General features: G+C 41.0%; 1 protein-coding gene across 3 annotated transcripts; it reads left to right on the top strand.

The window, feature by feature from the left end:
* Nucleotides 1-29: 29 nt before the first annotated feature.
* Nucleotides 30-18,277, top strand: BGAL9 (beta galactosidase 9). Of its 3 annotated transcripts, XM_023684845.2 has the most exons (19): nt 37-541; nt 1,322-1,417; nt 1,508-1,620; nt 2,930-2,996; nt 3,138-3,230; nt 4,887-5,030; nt 5,278-5,366; nt 6,562-6,667; nt 6,875-6,962; nt 10,320-10,441; nt 10,563-10,766; nt 11,689-11,927; nt 13,409-13,524; nt 13,711-13,808; nt 15,285-15,395; nt 15,629-15,739; nt 16,618-16,826; nt 16,919-17,255; nt 17,929-18,277. In XM_023684845.2, exons 1-19 carry the CDS (start codon nt 356-358, stop codon nt 18,064-18,066), a joined length of 2,667 nt encoding a protein of 888 aa, XP_023540613.2. In that variant the 5' UTR covers nt 37-355; the 3' UTR covers nt 18,067-18,277. The 3 variants fall into 3 exon arrangements, 2 of the variants coding, with proteins under 2 accessions (XP_023540613.2, XP_086982409.1); XR_015422246.1 differs by lacking the exons at nt 16,919-17,255; nt 17,929-18,277 and adding an exon at nt 15,925-16,026 and having other exon boundaries at nt 30-541; nt 16,618-16,751; XM_087126283.1 differs by lacking the exons at nt 37-541; nt 1,322-1,417; nt 2,930-2,996.
* The last annotated feature ends 535 nt before the right edge of the window (nt 18,278-18,812 follow it).

Here is an 18,812-nt window from a genome sequence, read left to right as displayed (position 1 = left end):
AAAGGCAGGCCTCAATGATAGCCTTCACCAATATCTTGAAGTATCTTTCAAGCAATTCCTGCTTCTAGCAGAAGAGCTTAGCTCAATTTGGTTCTTCCATCAGAAATGGCGGACGGTTACTGATCGAAGCTGTGTAAGGTCGCGGTGTCTCCTTGTCGTCAACTGCTTGTTTGGTTTTGAGTGTTGAACTTCGCTCTCGATTGCTTTTGCTGAGAATTTCCCCACGGTCATGGTGGCTGTGTTACTCTGTGGTCGTGTGTTCTTCATTACTCATTTGTAGATATTTCTACGGCGATTCTGGTTTCGTTGTGTTCAGTTTCTGGTTGACCTTTGTTTTTCAACGAGGAGGAGGAAAATGGCGGTGCGAAGTGCTTTGATTCTTCAGTTGACGAGTTTGACTCTGACGATTCTTCTATTGGCTGTCTCCGGCGAGTTTTTCAAGCCTTTCAATGTGAGCTACGACCATAGGGCTTTGATCATTGACGGAAAACGCCGCATGCTTATCTCCGCCGGTGTTCATTATCCTCGCGCTACTCCGGAGGTATTTTGGCGATTCTTCAATTCTTACCGCTTCATGTTTCGTCTTTCTAGATACTGAAAAATTCGTGAGAGAATAAATCAAATTGATATTGACCGAAGGGAAGTGAATTCGATGTGTGCAGTGTCACAATCGCACTCTTCTTGACAGTGGACTTGCGATTGTGCGTCACTCACTCCTAACACGAGGTGAGTCAAGCCAATTTGTATTCGCGTCGCCTACGGCCGAGCAATGTATGCTCAAGCCTCTGGTCCCGTTTGAGGAGAAGGTTTTAGAAAATGGGGTAGAGAGATTTTTGAAAGCGAGTTTAAAAGTAAGAACGAAAATAACATATAACTTTTCGAGTAGGGAGAATTTGACAACTAATCGCATCCCCTGTAGTACATTTTGAGGTGATTCAAGTTTTGACAGGTCTAGACGTGATTTTGTCGGTGATACAAAATTAGGGGAGGAGTTGACAACTAGTCACACCCTCCTATAGTACATTTTGAGGCGATTTAGGTCTAGTAGGCTTAGACATGATTTCGCGAGTAGTCGTACAAACAGAAAATACAATAGTAAGGCAATACAACATGGAATTAAATAAAGGGTTCGGCGTAGCATGGGCATGCGGCCATGGGCAACACGTCTTGGACAAGCATGACCGTAACACTCAACTATCTTGGCCCTTAGCACTTGAGAGTTATGGCAATGCGGCCTGATCGAATCGTTTCTACATTTTCAGTTGACACTAGCTAATTAGCTAAGCGATTAATTTGGTCTTATGTTTTTACATGATCTTAGATGTGGCCTAATATAATTGAGAAGAGCAAGGAAGGTGGGGCGGATGTCATCCAATCTTATGTGTTTTGGAATGGACATGAACCAACGAAGGGACAGGTGCAGTAAATTTTTTGCAAGTTACCATTCTTCCTATTAGCATTAGTTTGCCTGATTACTTAAATACATTTACATTGTTTTACCTTTCAGTATAACTTTGATGGGAGATATGACCTTGTCAAATTTATAAGGCTGGTAGGATCGAGTGGCCTATACCTTCATTTACGCATCGGACCATACGTGTGTGCGGAGTGGAATTTCGGGTACATTCTCCCGTTCCCCATTAGTTTGTTCTTTTACGAGTAGAATTTATGAAAGTGTGCTTTTTCTTCGCGATCGTTATCGTGTATTTATCGCCAATGAAACTGATGTCATTTAAGTCTTGAAATTATTGGCATTCACTTTGTGAGATCCCACATCGGTTGGAGAGGAGAACGAAACATTGTTTATAAGGGTGTGGAAACCTCTCCCTTGTAGACGTGTTTTAAAACCGTGAGGTTGACGGCGATACGTAACGGACCAAAACGGACAATAGCTACTAGTGGTGGGCTTGGGCTATTACACAAAGTTTTTGGTATCATCTAGTATATTGGTACTCGGTGCTTAAGATAATAAAGCATCACGTGTCTGAGGTGCATTGTAATGGCTTTGTATCTGGCCAAGGCTATTATTATACCATATTTGTGCCTCGAAGACCAATAGTTTAGATAAAATCGCAATTTGTCGTGGCTAAAGCTGTTTGTCATTGTGATGTCCCACATTGGTTGGGGAGGAGAACAAAATACCTTTTATAAGGGTGTGGAAACCTTCCTCTAGCAGACGTGTTTTAAAGCCTTGAGGGGAAGCCGGTAACGGAAAGCCCAAAGAGGACAATATCTGCTAGCAATGGATCTGGACCGTTACAAATGGTATCAGAGACAGACACCGGACTATGTGATATAGCGAGGAGGCTCTTCCCCGAAGGGGGTAGACATGAGACGGTGTGCCAGTAAGGACGTTGGGCCCCAAAGGGGCTTCCCCGAAGGCGGTAGACACGAGACGGTGTGCTAGTAAGGATGCTGGCCCCAAGGGGGGTGATTTGGTGAGTCTCCTCGAAGGGGGTAGACATGAGACGGTGTGGCAGTAAGGACGTTGGGCCCCAAAGGGGCTTCCCCGAAGGGGGTAGACACGAGACGGTGTGCTAGTAAGGATGCTGGCCCCAAGGGGGGTGATTTGGTGAGGGTCCCACATCGATTGGAGAAAGGAAAAAGTGCCAGCGAGGATGCTGGCCCCGAGGGGGGGGGGGGTGGATTGTGATGTCCCACATTGGTTGGGGAGGAGAACAAAATACTCTTTATAAGGGTGTGGAAACCTTCCTCTAGCAGACGTGTTTTAAAGCCTTGAGGGGAAGCCCGTAAGAAAAAGCCGAAAGAGGACAATATCTGCTAGTGGTGAATTTGGGCCGTTACAATCAATTTCAGGTAGCATATTTTTATTGAAGAATGCTGTTTGGATGAGCTTCTAAGGACATAGCTCAGTATTGCAATGACATTTACAAAATTTTAACAGTAACTTAGTATGGGATCATTGTAGGGGTTTTCCTTTGTGGCTGCGAGATGTACCTGGAATTGAATTTCGAACAGACAATGCTCCTTTCAAGGTGCATGAGTTCATCTCTTACCATATATTTGTACTTGCTCGTCCATTCATCTCTTCATAAGATAGTTAAGCATGTTGGTATTTTCAGTTAACCTTTGTTGCAGTGACATGTTTAACTGTGGCAACACTTGATCTTGTATAGGAGGAGATGGAGCGGTTTGTCAAAAAGATAGTGGATCTTTTGCGCTTTGAAAAGTTATTTAGTTGGCAAGGTGGTCCTGTCATCATGTTGCAGGTTATATTACTATTTAATTTAACGTTTGTAATTTTTGACCTTGCTACTAAAATTTAATGGGTTTGTGTTTATTTATTTACTTTTACTTAGTTGCTTCTTGGACAATTTTCATGAGTTTTACTGTGAGATCCCACATTCGTTAGAGAGGAAAACGAAACATTCTTTATAAAGATGTGAAAACCTCTCCCTTATAGACGTGTTTTAAAGCCGTGAGGCTGATGGTGATATGTAATGGGCCAAAGTGGATAATATTTGCTAGCGGTTTCATGAGTTTTACTGTGAGATCCCACATTCGTTGGAGAGGGGAACGAAACATTCTTTATAAAGATGTGGAAACCTCTCCCTTATAGACGTGTTTTAAAGCCGTGAGGCTGATGGTGATATGTAATGGGCCAAAGTGGATAATATTTGCTAGCGGTGGACTTGTGCTGTTACAAATGGTATTAGAGCCAGCACTGGGCGGAGTGCCGGTGAGGATGCTGGGCCTTCAAGGGGGTGGATTGTGAGATCCCACATCGGTTGGAGAGGGGATCGAAACATTCCTTATAAAGGTGTGGAAACCTTTCCCTAATAGACGCGTTTTAAAACCGTGAGGCTGACGGAGATACGTAATGGGCCAAAGCAGACAATATTTGCTAGTGGTGGACTTTAGCTGTTACAAATGGTATTAGAGCTAGACACTGGGCAGAGTGCCGTCGAGGACGTTGGGCCCTGAAGGGAGTGAATTGTGAGATCCCACATCGGTTGGAGAGGGGAACGAAACATTCCTTATAAAGGTGTGGAAACCTCTCCTTTATAGACGTGTTTTAAAACCATGAGGTTGACGACGATACGTAATGAGCCAACGTGGATAATATCTGCTAGCGGTGGACTTGTGCTGTTACAAATGGTATTAAAGCCAGCACCGGGCGGAGTGCCGGTGAGGATGCTGGGCCCTCAAGGGGGTGGATCGTGAGATCCCACATCGGTTGGAGAGGGGAATGAAACATTTCTTACAAGGGTGTGGAAACTTTTCCCTAATAGACGCGTTTTAAAACCGTGAGGCTGACGGAGATACATAACAAGCCAAAGTAGACAATATCTGCTAGTGGTGGAGTTTAGCTGTTACAAATGGTATTAGAGTCAGACACCGGACAGAGTACTGACAAGGACGTCGCCAAAGTAGACAATATCTGCTAGTGGTGGAGTTTAGCTGTTACAAATGGTATTAGAGTCAGACACCGGACAGAGTAATGACAAGGACGTCGGGGGTGAATTATGAGATCTCACATCGGTTGGAGAGGGGAATGAAACATTCCTTATAAGGGTGTGGAAACCTCTCCCTAATAGACGCGTTTTAAAACTGTGAGGCTGATGACAATACGTAATGGGCCAAAGTAGACAATATCCACTATCGGAGGACTTGGGCGGTTACAATTACCTTATTTTAAGTTGCGTTATTGATTGTTTACGTTAGTGTTTACCGCTCATTTCCATGATTTTTTGCTTTTTCTTTATGCATGGGAGTTTTGATGAATGCTGAAGTTAAAATACTTTCTCCATGATTTCTTATAGCATGTCAGTATGAAGGTTTCTGTTAATAAGATATATATATATATATATATACATATACATATAGTCGAACGAGGTCGTTTAGCATGAATTCCATTCTAACAGGTTGAAAATGAATATGGAAACATCGAAAGCTCATTTGGAAAGAGAGGACAGAAATATATCAAATGGGCTGCGGAGATGGCTCTAGGCCTTGGAGCTGGGGTTCCATGGGTTATGTGCCAGCAGAAGGATGCTCCAACAACCATTGTAAAGCCCTTACCCGACATACTCAAATTCAGCTTCTCTATCATTTCCAATATAAACTTTTGTTTGGAAAGATTTTCCTTGCTAGTTTATCAACTTCTTGTTAATATTAACTTCAAGAATGTGATACATTTACATTGATTTGAAAAATTAGTAATTATACATAAAAGTTCGTATTTAATTATTTTTTTTCTTGAAATTTTGAGATCCAAACGTTGTTAACTTATGTTTTGTTTGTTGATGATCACAGATAAATTCATGTAATGGTTACTATTGTGACGGTTTTCAGCCAAATTCTCCAAGCAAACCAATATTTTGGACAGAAAATTGGGATGGATGGTATACTTTCTTTAATTACTACGAGTTTGTATCATTTGTTTTGTATTGTTATTGTTTTCATTCTTTGACTTGTCGAAGTATGATTTATGTTTCTAATTATTACAGACATTTATGTCGTTCGGTGTTCTTTTTAAAAAGAAGCCAAATGAGGTATTGGTTTAGACTTTCTTTGTAACGGCGGAAGCTCACCTCTAGCGGATGTTGTCCTCTTTGGGCTTTCCCTCAAAGTTTTTGAAATGCGTCTGCTGGGGAGAGGTCCACACCCTAATAAAGAATGCTTCGTTCCCTTCTCCAACCGATGTGAGATCTCACAATCAACCCCCTTCGGGGCCCAGTGTCTTCGCTAGCACTTGTTCCCCTCTCTAATCGATGTGGGACCCCCCAATCCACCCCCCTTCAGGGCCCAATGTTCTCGTTGGCACACGGCCTAGTGTCCACCCCCCTTCGAGGTTCAGCCTCCTCGCCAGCACATCGCTCGGTGTCTGACTCTGATATCATTTGTAACGGCCAAAGCCCCCGCTAGTAGACATGGTCTCCTTTGGGCTTTCCCTCAAGGTTTTTAAAACGCGTCTGCTAGGGAGAGGTTTCCACACTTAGAATGCTTCGTTCCCTTCTCCAACCGATGTGGGATCTCACAATCCACCCCCTTCGGAGCCTCTCCACTAGCACTTGTTCCCCTCTCCAATCGATATGGGACCCCCCAACCCACCCCCCTTCAAGGCCCAACGTCCTCGTTGACACACGACCTTGTGTCCATCCCCCTCAAGGTTCAGCCTCCTCTCCAGCACATCGCTCAGTGTCTGGCTCTGATATCATTTGTAACAGCCCAAGTTCACCGCTAGCAGACATGGGAGAGGTTTCCACACCCTAATAAGCCTCAAGGTTTTTAAAACGCGTCTGTTAGGGAGAGGTTTCCACACCCTAATAAAGAATTTTTTATTCCCCTCTCCAACTGAAGTGGGATCTTACATTCTTGTGGAAAGTTTGGATCGAGAGAATCACTTCTGGGTTGTTTTAATTTATTTTTGTTGTTTTTTAATTGATATCAAGAAAATGTGTAAAACTTAGAAGCTTGTCCAAAACCTTTCAAAGTATATACCATTTGTCATTCGTGTTCATATCATACGACACGATTTAGTATATTATTTCTATTGTTAGATAATTCCAGTGGCATAAACGTTTCGATTTTATGAAGGTTTACATCATGGGGCGAAAGAACACCCCACAGACCAGTCGAAGATCTTGCATTCTCTGTTGCACGCTTCTTCCAACGAAAAGGGAGCTTCCAGAATTATTATATGGTATGTGAGAAGACTCTAATTAGGGGCTCATTTGGAACAATGCCAATTACAATGAATTCTTTTGAAATCGAAGCAGAACGTTGTTTTGAGCTTTATTTCGATGATATGAACATTAATTTCGTGTCGTACGACAGAAAGCTGTTATTTTTTTCTCCCTTCTGCATTTATTCAATGAAGTATCTAAGCGTACTTCTGCAACATTTGCAGTATTTTGGTGGAACAAATTTTGGCCGTACGGCTGGAGGCCCATTTTACATTACTAGCTATGATTATGACTCTCCAATTGATGAGTATGGTAAGTATATTAAGTTGAAACTTATAATTCTTACGTTCATTTACGGTTAGGAATCACAGTTAGGAATCACAGGCATACTCCTCCATAGTATGATATTGTCCACTTTGAGCATAAGCTCTCATGGCTTTGCTTTTGGGTTTTCCCAAAAGGTCTCACCAACGGAGATGTATTCCTTACTTATAAACACATGATCACTTTAAATTAGCCAACGTGGGACTCCCTCCCAACAATCCTCCCCTCGAACAAAGTACACCATAGAGCCTCCCCTGAGGCCTACGGAGTCCTTGTTGAGATGTGATTCAAAATGAAGATATGATTCAAAATGAAGATATGATTCAGAGTAGTAGAGATATGATTCAAATATTCAAACTATGAGATTTTTAGGAGATTGTTAGTAGATTTAAATTCTTTCTAGATTTCGATGATTTACTATTTCTGGTCCAATGTATAAGCTATAAATACTGGAATTGTGTAAGCCTCTGAGCATTGAGTCAGTAGACAATAATAAGGCATCGCAGCATTCATCTATTCTTATCTCTTTCACTATCCCTCTTTCCAACAATTTTGGTATCAGAGCCAAGTTCGTTCGACACGAGGGCGAGTGATTATTTTCTTTCACAAAACAAAAATGGCAGTAGCTGGTTTCTCTTCCTCTGCACCGTTGTTACCAATCTTTAATGGTGAGAAATATGAGTGGTGGAGCATCAAGATGAAGACCTTGCTCAGATCGCAGGAGCTATGGGACTTGGTGGAGCACGGGTTTGTTGATTTATTAGAACCCACAATAGAAGAAAAGGAGAGACTAAGAGAAACCAAGAAAAACGATGTCAAGGCTTTATTCATTATTCAGCAAGCAGTTCATGAGACTATCTTTTCACGAATTGCAGCAGCAACCACATCAAAGCAAGCATGGTCAATTCTGCAGAAAGAGTTTCAGGGAGATTCAAAAGTCATAACAGTGAAATTGCAATCTCTAAGACGTGATTTTGAAACTCTGCTCATGACGAATGGCGAATCAATTGCTGATTTTCTGTCCACAACAATGGCAATAGTCAGTCAGATGCGCACCTATGGAGAGAAAATTTCAGACGAAACAATTGTTGCAAAGGTATTGAGAAGCTTAACTCCAAAGTTTGACCATGTGGTGGCTGCCATAGAAGAAGCTAAGGATCTATCCGTACTCTCCGTTGATGAACTGATGGGCTCGCTTCAGGCTCATGAGGCAAGAATCAACAGAGCATCAGAAAGAAACGAAGAAAAGGCACTACAAGTGAAGGAGACAACCAACAACGAAAACAACGAAAGAGAAAATATTCATTTAGCAGGTAGAAGTCGTGGAAGAGGAGGATTTCGCAGCTTCCATGGTGGTCGTGGTAACAGGGGTAGATGGAGAAGTGATGGACAGAGACAATTCAATGAACAAAGGAATGTCATACAATGTTACTATTGCAAAAGGTATGGGCACACAAAATCTAATTGTTGGTATAAAAATCAACAAATGAATTTTGCAGCAGGGAATGAAGAAGAAGAAGAAAAGCTGCTTATGGCGTGCATGGATACTAATCCAAGAAAAGGTGACTTATGGTTTGTTGATAGCGGATGCTCGAACCATATGACAGGCACCAAATCCTTATTCAAAGAGCTTGATGAGACACAAAAAATTAAGGTGCAACTTGGAAACACAAAAGAGATGCAAGTTGAGGGAAAAGGTACGGTGAAAGTCGAAACCAGTTATGGTAAGATAAAACAATTAGATAATGTTCAATTTGTACCTGATTTAGGGTATAATTTATTGAGTGTTGGACAATTGATGACTAGAGGACATTCAGTTCTATTTGATGACAACACATGTGTCATTACACATAAAAAATCAGGTCATAAAGTTCAAATTGCCATGACTTCAAATAAGATGTTTCCACTTGATATTTCTAACATGGAGGATTTTGCTCTTGCTGCTAGCACGAAAGATGACTCAACATTATGGCATCTCAGATATGGACATCTTCATATGAACGGCCTGAAAATACTCAGGAATAAAGGTATGGTTTTCGGATTACCAAGAATTGACTCAACTAACTTATGTGAAGGATGCATTTATGGCAAGCAGACTAGGAAGTCCTTTCCTGTTGGAAAAGCTAGAAGAGCTTCACACTGTCTAGAACTAATTCATGCTGATTTATGTGGGCCAATGCAAACGAATTCCTTGGGTGGGAGTATATATTTTTTACTATTCATTGATGATTATAGTCGCATGAGCTGGGTCTATTTCCTACAACATAAGTCAGAAACTTTTCAGAAGTTCCAGATGTTTAAAGCTATGGTAGAGAACCAAAGTGGCGTTGTCAACATCAGAAGCAGAATATGTTGCAGCAACTTCAGCAGCGTGTCAAGCCATTTGGCTAAGAAGAATGTTAGCTGATCTTCAACAAGAGCAAAAAGGGGCAACAAAGATATTTTGTGATAATAAAGCAACTATTTCTATGACAAAGAACCCAGCGTTTCACAGTAGAACAAAACATATTGAACTTCGACATCACTATATTCGTGATCTTGTTGCAGACGAAGAAATTGTCTTGGAATATTGTAACACCGATGAACAGCTAGCAGACATACTTACCAAGGCATTGTCAAAAGAAAAGTTTTGCTACTTCAGACAATTACTTGGCATTTGCAACTTTGAATCAAGGGGGAGTGTTGAGATGTGATTCAAAATGAAGATATGATTCAAAATGAAGATATGATTCAGAGTAGTAGAGATATGATTCAAATATTCAAACTATGAGATTTTTAGGAGATTGTTAGTAGATTTAAATTCTTTCTAGATTTCGATGATTTACTATTTCTGGTCCAATGTATAAGCTATAAATACTGGAATTGTGTAAGCCTCTGAGCATTGAGTCAGTAGACAATAATAAGGCATCGCAGCATTCATCTATTCTTATCTCTTTCACTATCCCTCTTTCCAACAGTCCTCAAACAGCCTCCCCTTAATCGAGGCTCGACTCCTTTCTCTGGAGCCTTCGAACAAAGTACACCCTTTGTTTGACACTTAAGTCACTTTTGACTACACCTTCGAGGCTCACAACTTCTTTGTTCGACATTTGAGGATTCTATTGATATGGCTAAGTTAAGGGCATGACTCTGATACCATGTTAGGAATCACGAACCTCTACAATAGTATGATATTGTTCACTTTGAGCATAAGCTCTCGTGGCTTTGCTTTGGGCTTCCCCAAAAGGCCTCATACCTATGGAGATATATTCCTTATTTATAAAGCCACGATCATCCCCTAAATTAGCCAATGTTCAACACATTATTCATAGGCGGTATCGGAAATAATTATTCTTCTTCATGTAGGTTTGCTAAGGGAGCCCAAATGGGGGCACTTGAAAGATTTGCATACTGCATTAAAGCTCTGTGAACCTGCTTTGGTGTCTGCTGACTCGCCCCAGTATATTAAGTTGGGGTCCAAGCAGGAGGTTTGGCGATAACTCGAATTTTTTCTTGTTTTTATTGTACGAAATTTCAATCATTAAGATGAGTTTTGGAATAAATGATCTGAACTATCTTTTGCTGATGATGCCTATTACTGTTTCCCAGGCACATGTATACCATATGAATTCTCGAACTGACGAGCTCGAACGTTTGGAGCATGGAAGTCTAAGAAGTTGTTCTGCATTTCTTGCAAACATCGATGAACGTAATGCAGCTTCTGTAAAATTTAACGGCCGAACTTATAACTTACCACCGTGGTCGGTTAGTATTTTACCAGACTGCCAGAACGTAGTGTTCAACACCGCAAAGGTACGGTTCTCCTATGGGATCTCGTGCTTTCTTGATCGATCATTTTTGTATGTGATACATGATGGAAGAATCTGGTTCAAATATCTTTTTTACTTTCATCTTAGAAATTGGTGTATGATGGTGTGTTATTCATGCTATTTTGTATGTAAGCCCAAAGGAAAACTCAAACTATACATTTTGTTATGCAACCGTCCAAGTCCACCACTACTAGATATTGTTCTCTGGGTTTTTCTTTCTGGGCTTACCCTCAAGGTTTTGAAACGTGTCTGCTAGGGAGAGATTTCTACACTCTTATAAGGAATGTTTCGTTCCCCTCTCTAACCAATGTGGATCTCACAATCCACCCCCTTGGGAGCCGAGTGTCCTCATTGGCACATCGCCCAATGTCTGGCTTTGATATCATTTGTAATAGTCCAAACTCACCGCTAGTAAATATTTTCCTCTTTGGGCTTTCCCTTCTGGGCTTCTCCTCAAGGTTTTAAAACGTGTCTGTTAGGGAGAGGTTTCCACACCCTTAGAACGAATGTTTCGTTCCCCTCCCCAACCAACGTGAGATCTCACAATCCACCTCGTTGGGGCCCAGCGTCCTCACTGGCACACCGCCTGATGTCTAGCTTTGATACCATTTGTAATAGTCCAAGCCTACCGTTAATAGATATTGTCTTCTTTAGGCTTTCTCTTCTGGGCTTCCCCTCAAGGTTTTAAAACGTGTCTGCTAGGGAGAGGTTTCCACACCCTTATAAGGAATGTTTCGTTCCCCTCTTCAACAAATGTGGGATCTTACCTGTTAGTTTACATGTACGGCTTAGGAAATCTTTATCTATATTGAAATTTTTATGTTTTACAAGCTTCTTTAATAGGTTTGACCCAATGTATAATATGAAATGATTTTCTGATTACAATATGTTTGCATTTGCTTCAGGTTACAGCTCAGACGTCCATCAACTTATTGGAGTTTTATGCGCCCACACCCTTTTCTTCTAACATCTCTTTAAAGCTACATTCTATGCGCCAGAATGAACTTTCAACAAGTTTTAGTTCTTGGATGACGGTAAAAGAACCCGTTGGCATCTGGAGTGACAAAAGCTTCACTGTTAAGGGTATACTGGAGCATTTAAATGTTACAAAGGATAGTTCTGATTACCTTTGGTATTTCACCAGGTATTTCTTTTTTCATTTATTTGGTAAAATTGGAAGCACAATTCACATATGTTTGCTGATAATTAGAATAGAGATGAAAAACGTTCGCAAATATTGCTAGCTTACTTAATGTAGAAAATCAATTTATGATTTGTAGGGATTAGATTTCGCTTAACATCTTGGTTGCTTTGGTTGCTTTGGTGTAACCGCCCAAGCCCACCGCTAAGCAGATATTGTCTTATTTGGGTTTTTCCCTCGAGCTTTCTAATACGCGTCTGCTAAGGAGAGGTTTCCACACCCTTATAAAGAATGCTCCGTTCCCCTCTCCAACCGATGTGGGATCTCACAAACCACCCGCCTTCATGGCCTAGCGTCCTCGCTGGCACTCATTCCTCTCTCTAGTCGATATGGGATCTCATAATCCATCCCTCTTTAGGGCCCAGCGTCCTCTTTGGCACACCACCCAGTGTTCGCCCCCGTCGGGGATCAACATCCTCGCTGGCACACCGCCCAATGTTTGACTTTGATACTATTTGTAACAACCTAAGTCCACCGCTAGCAGATATTGTCCTCTTTGAGCTTTCCCCTCAAGGTTTTTAAAATGCGTCTAGTAGGGAGAGGTTTCCACACCCTTATAAAGAATGCTTCGTTTCCCTTTCCAACCGACGTGGGATCTCACAATCCACCCCCTTCGTGGCCTAGCGTCCTCGCTGGCACTCATTCCTCTCTCTAATCGATATGGGTCTCACAATCCATCCTCCTTCGGGGCCCAGCATCCTCGCTGGCACACCACCCGGTGTTCACCCCCTTCAGGCACATCACCCGGTGTTTGGCTTTGATATCATTTGTTGTTGGAAAAAGGGATATAGGAATAGACAGGAATAGATGAGAATAGATAGAAGCTGCAGTGCTTTATTAATGTCTACTGACTTGATCATAGGGTTATGCAATTCCAGTATTTATAGCCTATACACTGGACCAGAAATAGTAAATCATCAAATTCCAGATAAATTCAAATCTACTAAAAATCTCCTAAAATCTTGGTAGTTTGAATATTTGAATCATATCTCAACTACTTTAAATCATATCTTCTTTTGAATACTTTGAATCATATCTCAACATTTGTAACAGCTCAAGCCCACCTATTGTCCTCTCTGGACTTTCCCCTCAAGGTTTTAAAAACGCATCTGCTAGGCAGAGGTTTTCACAATTTTACAAAGAATGCTTCGTTCGCCTCTCCAACCGATGTAGGATCTCACATTAGGTTGAAACTCACTCGTATCTCATTGGTTTTATGATAAAGAATAATTACAAATAGAAGAAAGCAATTGATGCTTTATTTACACAATGGGCCTCAAGCCTTAGTCCATACATTAGGAGTGTGTTCAAATGAATATAAACAAATGACATTTTTGAGATTCATGATAAGTATGATTTTAATACATACTCCACGTTTATCTATTAATTTTTGTTATTTCACACTATGAGTTTGTGGAATACAGGATACATGTTTCCAGTGATGATATATCATTTTGGAAAGAAAGCAATGTTAGCCCAACAGTTACCATCGATAGTGTTCGGGATGTGTTTCGTGTATTAGTTAACGGGAAGATCGCAGGTGATCGAACATGATATCTTGAACTGTATCTGGGGCCTGTTATTTCATCAATATTTTTCATATTCTTGTCAAAATTTTAGATTTTCCAAGTAATGCATCAACTATATGAATATCTGCACTTTTGTGTTTTGCTCACATCTACTAATCATTTCTATATTTAATTTTTACTGTCATATGGAAGAAAAGGCAGCGCAATTGGTCAGTGGGTGAAGATTGTCCAGCCTGTTCAATTTGTTGAAGGATACAATGATTTGCTGTTGTTATCTGAGACAGTGGGTTTACAGGTAAAAATTACACCTATAGCTTTCCTTAGTATCACGCTGTTTAATATATATATATATATACACATGCAGACATACATACATACATACATATTGAGATATGGTCAATGTATGGCTCTCTTCCGGGAATTTTTTATTAAGGGAAGTGGATTGTCAATCGGTTAGAGAGGGGAACGAAACATTCTTTATAAGGGTGTGGAAACCTCTCCATAATAGACGTGTTTTAAAACCGTGAGGCTGACGACGATATGGAATGGGCTAAAGCGGGCAATATCTGTTAGCGGTGGGCTTGGGTTTGGGCTGTTACAAATGGTATCAGAGCCAGACATTGGGCAGTGTGACAGCGAAGACGCTAGGCCCCCAAAGGGGGTGGACTGTGAGATCCCACATCGGTTGGAGAGGGGAACGAAACATTCTTTATAAGGGTGTGGAAACCTCTCCCTAACAAACGCGTTTTAAAACTGTGAGGCTGATGACGATGCGTAACAGACTAAAACAGGCAATATCTAATAGCGGTGGGCTTGGGTTTGGGCTGTTACAAATGGTATCAGAGTCAGACACCAGGCAGTGTGCCAGCGAAGACGCTGGGTGTTACAATCGTGGTTTCTTGGCAGTGGATTTGTTGATTGTGCGGCACCCACTCTCAGTACTGAGTGGGTCAAGCCTACTTCGAGTTACGTTGCCTGCGGTCAGGCAACGTGAATACAAACCTCGGGTCTCGATTTCAAGAGAAGATTTTAGAAAGCGGGGAAAAGAGGTTTTGGAAAAAGAGTTTTGAAAGCAAGAGAGAGATAGAGAGAGAGATTGGTGTTATATGGGAATGTAAGCAAAAAGGCAACAACAACGACTTACTGCATATAACTATCGGGTAGGGAGAAGTTGACAACTAATCGTATCCTCCCTATAGTACATTTTGAGGCATTTCCTGTCTACCAAGCGTAGCCATGACATCGCTGAAACGTCATACTCTTAAAGAAAATAAGAAAGAAATAATACAACATGAAAGCGGTAAAAGAAAGCAATAAAGTAGTACAAGGCAAAGGTTTCGGCGTGTCACGGGCATGCGGCCATGGGCGACATGCCTTGGACAAGCATGACCGTGACACTGGGCCCCCAAGGGGGGTGAATTGTGAGATCCCACGTCGATTGGAAAGGGGAACAAAACATTCTTTATAAGGATGTGGAAACCTCCCCCTAACAGACGTGTTTTAAATCCGTGAGGCTGATGGTGATACGTAACAGGCCAAAGCGGACAATATCTGTTAGCGGTGGACTTGGGCTGTTACAAGAAGCCTCGGGGCAAATCTAAGAGAAAGGTATTCAAGATGCCGTCTTAGCATTGTCCCGAACATTCAAGAATTTTCTCTTACAATCGTGTAGTAAAAAGCCATTATTGAGTTACTTATTTACTTATTTGCTAGCGATATATTGTTCATGGATCTTATACATTATTTGAATAAAAATTTTATGTTACTGTAGAATTCTGGTGCCTTCATTGAGAAAGATGGGGCAGGTATCAGAGGCCGTATAAAGCTCACTGGATTAAAAAACGGGGATATTGATCTCTCAGAGTCCTTATGGACTTATCAGGTAACAACATTATGTTGTAATTACCAAAAACGACCTCAATTTAATTGGTTTAACTAATAAGTTTCGATACTAGTTATAGTTTCACCCTGTCCTTGACCCTGTTAAGTAGTTATGATCGAAAATAATTTTTTTGTGCCAATCTGAACATAGCTCAGTAGATAAGACACTGACTATCATTTAAAATGTTGGTAGTTCAATCTCTCGCCTAAATAAATTTTTTGTTTTGGCACTAGGTCGGGTTGAAGGGTGAATTCTTGAAATTCTATTCGTTAGAAGAAAACGAGAAGGCCGATTGGACTGATTTGTCTGTCGATGCCGTTCCGTCTCCGTTCACGTGGTACAAGGTAGATATATCCACATGGCTCTATCAAAATTGTTGTTTATTAGACAAAATCATGTTTTTTTTTTTTTGCTTTTGTTGGACACTTTGTTTTGAATTTTTACTGTTTACAGTGTTTCCATTTGGTCTGATTGATGCTATAGGGGTTTTGCTATATAGTTCCTCTCTCTCGAACTTCCTTTCTCTCAGGTGGTTAATGAGGAAGGAGGGTAGAATGACCAAATTACCCCTCCGGGGTTGACTTTGACCATTTTTCTTTTGTACTTTTCTGAGTCTGTGGGTCTTTCCCAGGTATTTCTCTCAATAAAATCTCAGAAGCTTGGACTCGATAGGAAAAACCAGGTCTTTAATACCTCGTGGGGACTCGGGCGTTATAGTTATGCCCGGGGAAGCTTTATTTTGCATATTTTCCATTTCTTGTGTATATGTATGGTCAGATAGATTTTGGGATAAGAGAAGAGTCTTGTGGCAAACCCGTTCGTTTGCTATCTCGTGAGGAGTGTAGCTCGAGAGGAATGGTAGAATTTTTAGAGGGGTGCGGAGTTCTTTGGAGGAGGGGTGGGAGGTTGCGAGATTTAATGTGTCTTTATGGGTGTGCATTGATTAAACCTGTAACAGCCCAAGCTCATTGCTAACAGATATTGTCCTGGGCTTTCTCTTTTGGGCTTCCCCTCAAGGTTTTTAAAACGCGTCTGTTAGGGAGAGGTTTCCACACCCTTATAAAGAATGCTTCATTCTCCTCTCCAACCGACGTGGATCTCACAGAATCTTTTATCATTATCTATTTGGTCTTGTTCTTTTGCTTTCACTTGTCTCAATAAACCTTAGTTTCTTACCAAAAGAAAAATGGTTAGAAATTCACTCCTTTTCCTTTTGGTGTAGGCATACTTCAGTTCGCCCGACGGGACCGACCCAGTCGCTATCAATCTAGGAAGCATGGGAAAGGGACAGGCTTGGGTCAATGGTCATCATATAGGTAGATACTGGACCGTGGTTGCCCCAAAAGATGGCTGTCCCAAAAAATGCGACTATCGTGGTGCTTATAATTCAGGAAAGTGTGCTACAAATTGCGGTCGGCCAACACAAAGCTGGTATGTCCGCACTTACTATATAGCTCAAAGAAGCCTAATTATGTTTCAATAGTGAAAATGTTTTACTTTGTATCGTTTATGGCATCTTTTAGGTACCATGTTCCGCGATCATGGTTAAAGGAATCGAACAATTTACTCGTCCTCTTCGAGGAAACGGGAGGAAATCCGCTCGAGATCGTCGTGAAGTTGTATTCAACTGGAGTCGTCTGTGGTCAGGTCTCAGAGTCCAACTATCCACCTCTAAGGAAGTTGTCTGCTGATGGAGAAATTCTCTTGAGCGGAACGAACCCGGAAATGTTCTTGCATTGTGACGATGGCCACGTGATCTCCTCGATCGAATTTGCTAGCTATGGAACTCCTCAAGGAAGTTGCAAGGAGTTCTCTAGAGGCCACTGTCATTCAACCAATTCTCTGTCTGTTGTTTCCCAGGTAAGTTGTCCTTGTTTGATATTTCAATAGAATTCTATGTCTTATATGTCTTATAATGTAACGGTCCAAGTCTACCGCTAGCAGATATTGTCCTTTTTAGCCCGTTATGTATCGCCGTCAGTCTCATGGTTTTAAAACGCATTTGTTAGGGAGAGGTTTCCACACCCTTGTAAGGAATGTTTCGTTTTCCTCTCCAACCGATGTGGGATCTCACAATATCATCTAAAGAGGTAGATTGTGAGATCTCACATCGATTGGAGAGGGGAACGAAGCATTCTTTACAAGGGTGTGAAAACTTCTCTTTAGAAGACGCATTTTAAAACTGTGAGGTTGAGAGCGATAGGTAACGGGCCAGAGCGGACAATATCTGCTAGCGGTGGGCTTGAGTTGTTACACGTGACAATTTTTTTTTACATATAAATTGCTATCAAAACGTGCTCTTAAAAAATTGGGTGTAATACGAAGTAAATAAGTGTTCGGTAAATTTCGAACTTAAACGTCGAAAAGTAGGATAAAATAGGAAATCTTAAGAGTTTTGGTTAAACGAGCTGCCAGATCGTTCGGGAAATAAATATAAAAAGCTCCTGTGGCCTGTGGGTTCAAGAATATGCTTTTCAGCTTGTATCCATAGCAAGTAACCTCGCAAGTTTGTTTTTTTTTTTAACCTTTTCAGGCTTGTTTGGGTAAAAATAGTTGCACAGTTGAAGTTTCGAATTCTGCATTTGGAGGTGATCCATGTCGTAGCATTGTCAAGACACTAGCGGTTGAGGCTCGATGTAGTTCGACATCAGGTACTCGTTTATCTGCTTGACACGAAAAGCAGCTAACCCGAGCGACGTAATTGAGCTTCATGGCCCCTCCATTCTCTTTATGTAAGTACGTATTTATGCATTTTCTATTCTACCACTTCGGTATATACCTAACTCGTCGATATCGTCTTCGTTGTAAATTTGTAAAAGATCTCAATGCATTGAATAAAATGAGAACCAAAAGAAGATCAACTGTCTCTTTTATATGTTTGAGATTGATTGAGTCAACATCTTTTGTTCCTTTTTTGGATTATCATTTGAATATAACTAAACAATATAAAGTTTGAGATCTCTTATATATCTTTAACATAAAAATTTTAGTCAAAGAATTTGAACATGCCTGCTGTCTTGAATAAATGTTGAAGATGAGTGCAAGATTTAACATTTTTCTTATAAAACAAGTACTTTTCATGTTTTGAGTTGCTTGTCGAAGTATTGGGGATGGGTCGACATCAGCCACGATCGACTCGGCGATAGATAATTAAATGTTCAAATCCTTCTACTTCAAATGTTGAGTTTAGAGTAACTTATCGAGTTAGAGACAACTTTCATCTGACAAAAAATTTGGCTCTTAACTTCCTACTCTAATTACTTGCTTCTATAAGTAACTTGCTTCAAGCACTTTCCTTACTGAGCATATGATTGTCTCGCCCACTTTACTACCAGACGTGCATTTTTGAGGCCTCAAGCGCTTTCCTCACCGAGCGTATGATTGTCTCGCCCACTTTACCACCAGACAACTTCCATT

This window comes from Cucurbita pepo, chromosome 8 (genome assembly GCF_057944985.1).
Source record: "Cucurbita pepo subsp. pepo isolate OVF chromosome 8, ASM5794498v1, whole genome shotgun sequence".
Taxonomy (NCBI): Eukaryota; Viridiplantae; Streptophyta; class Magnoliopsida; order Cucurbitales; family Cucurbitaceae; genus Cucurbita; species Cucurbita pepo.
Note: the sequence above shows the minus strand (reverse complement) of the source record. Positions and strands in the feature narration are given on the sequence as shown.

What these genes read in the sequence shown, in the direction of transcription:
- BGAL9 (XM_023684845.2), top strand. Translation starts at nt 356, where the DNA reads ATGGCGGTGCGAAGTGCTTTGATTCTTCAGTTGACGAGTTTGACTCTG. An exon ending in GTCCTGTCATCATGTTGCAG is followed by an intron (nt 3,231 to 4,886) that starts GTTATATTACTA and finishes CCATTCTAACAG; the next exon opens with GTTGAAAATGAATATGGAAA. An exon ending in CTCTCCAATTGATGAGTATG is followed by an intron (nt 6,963 to 10,319) that starts GTAAGTATATTA and finishes TTCTTCATGTAG; the next exon opens with GTTTGCTAAGGGAGCCCAAA.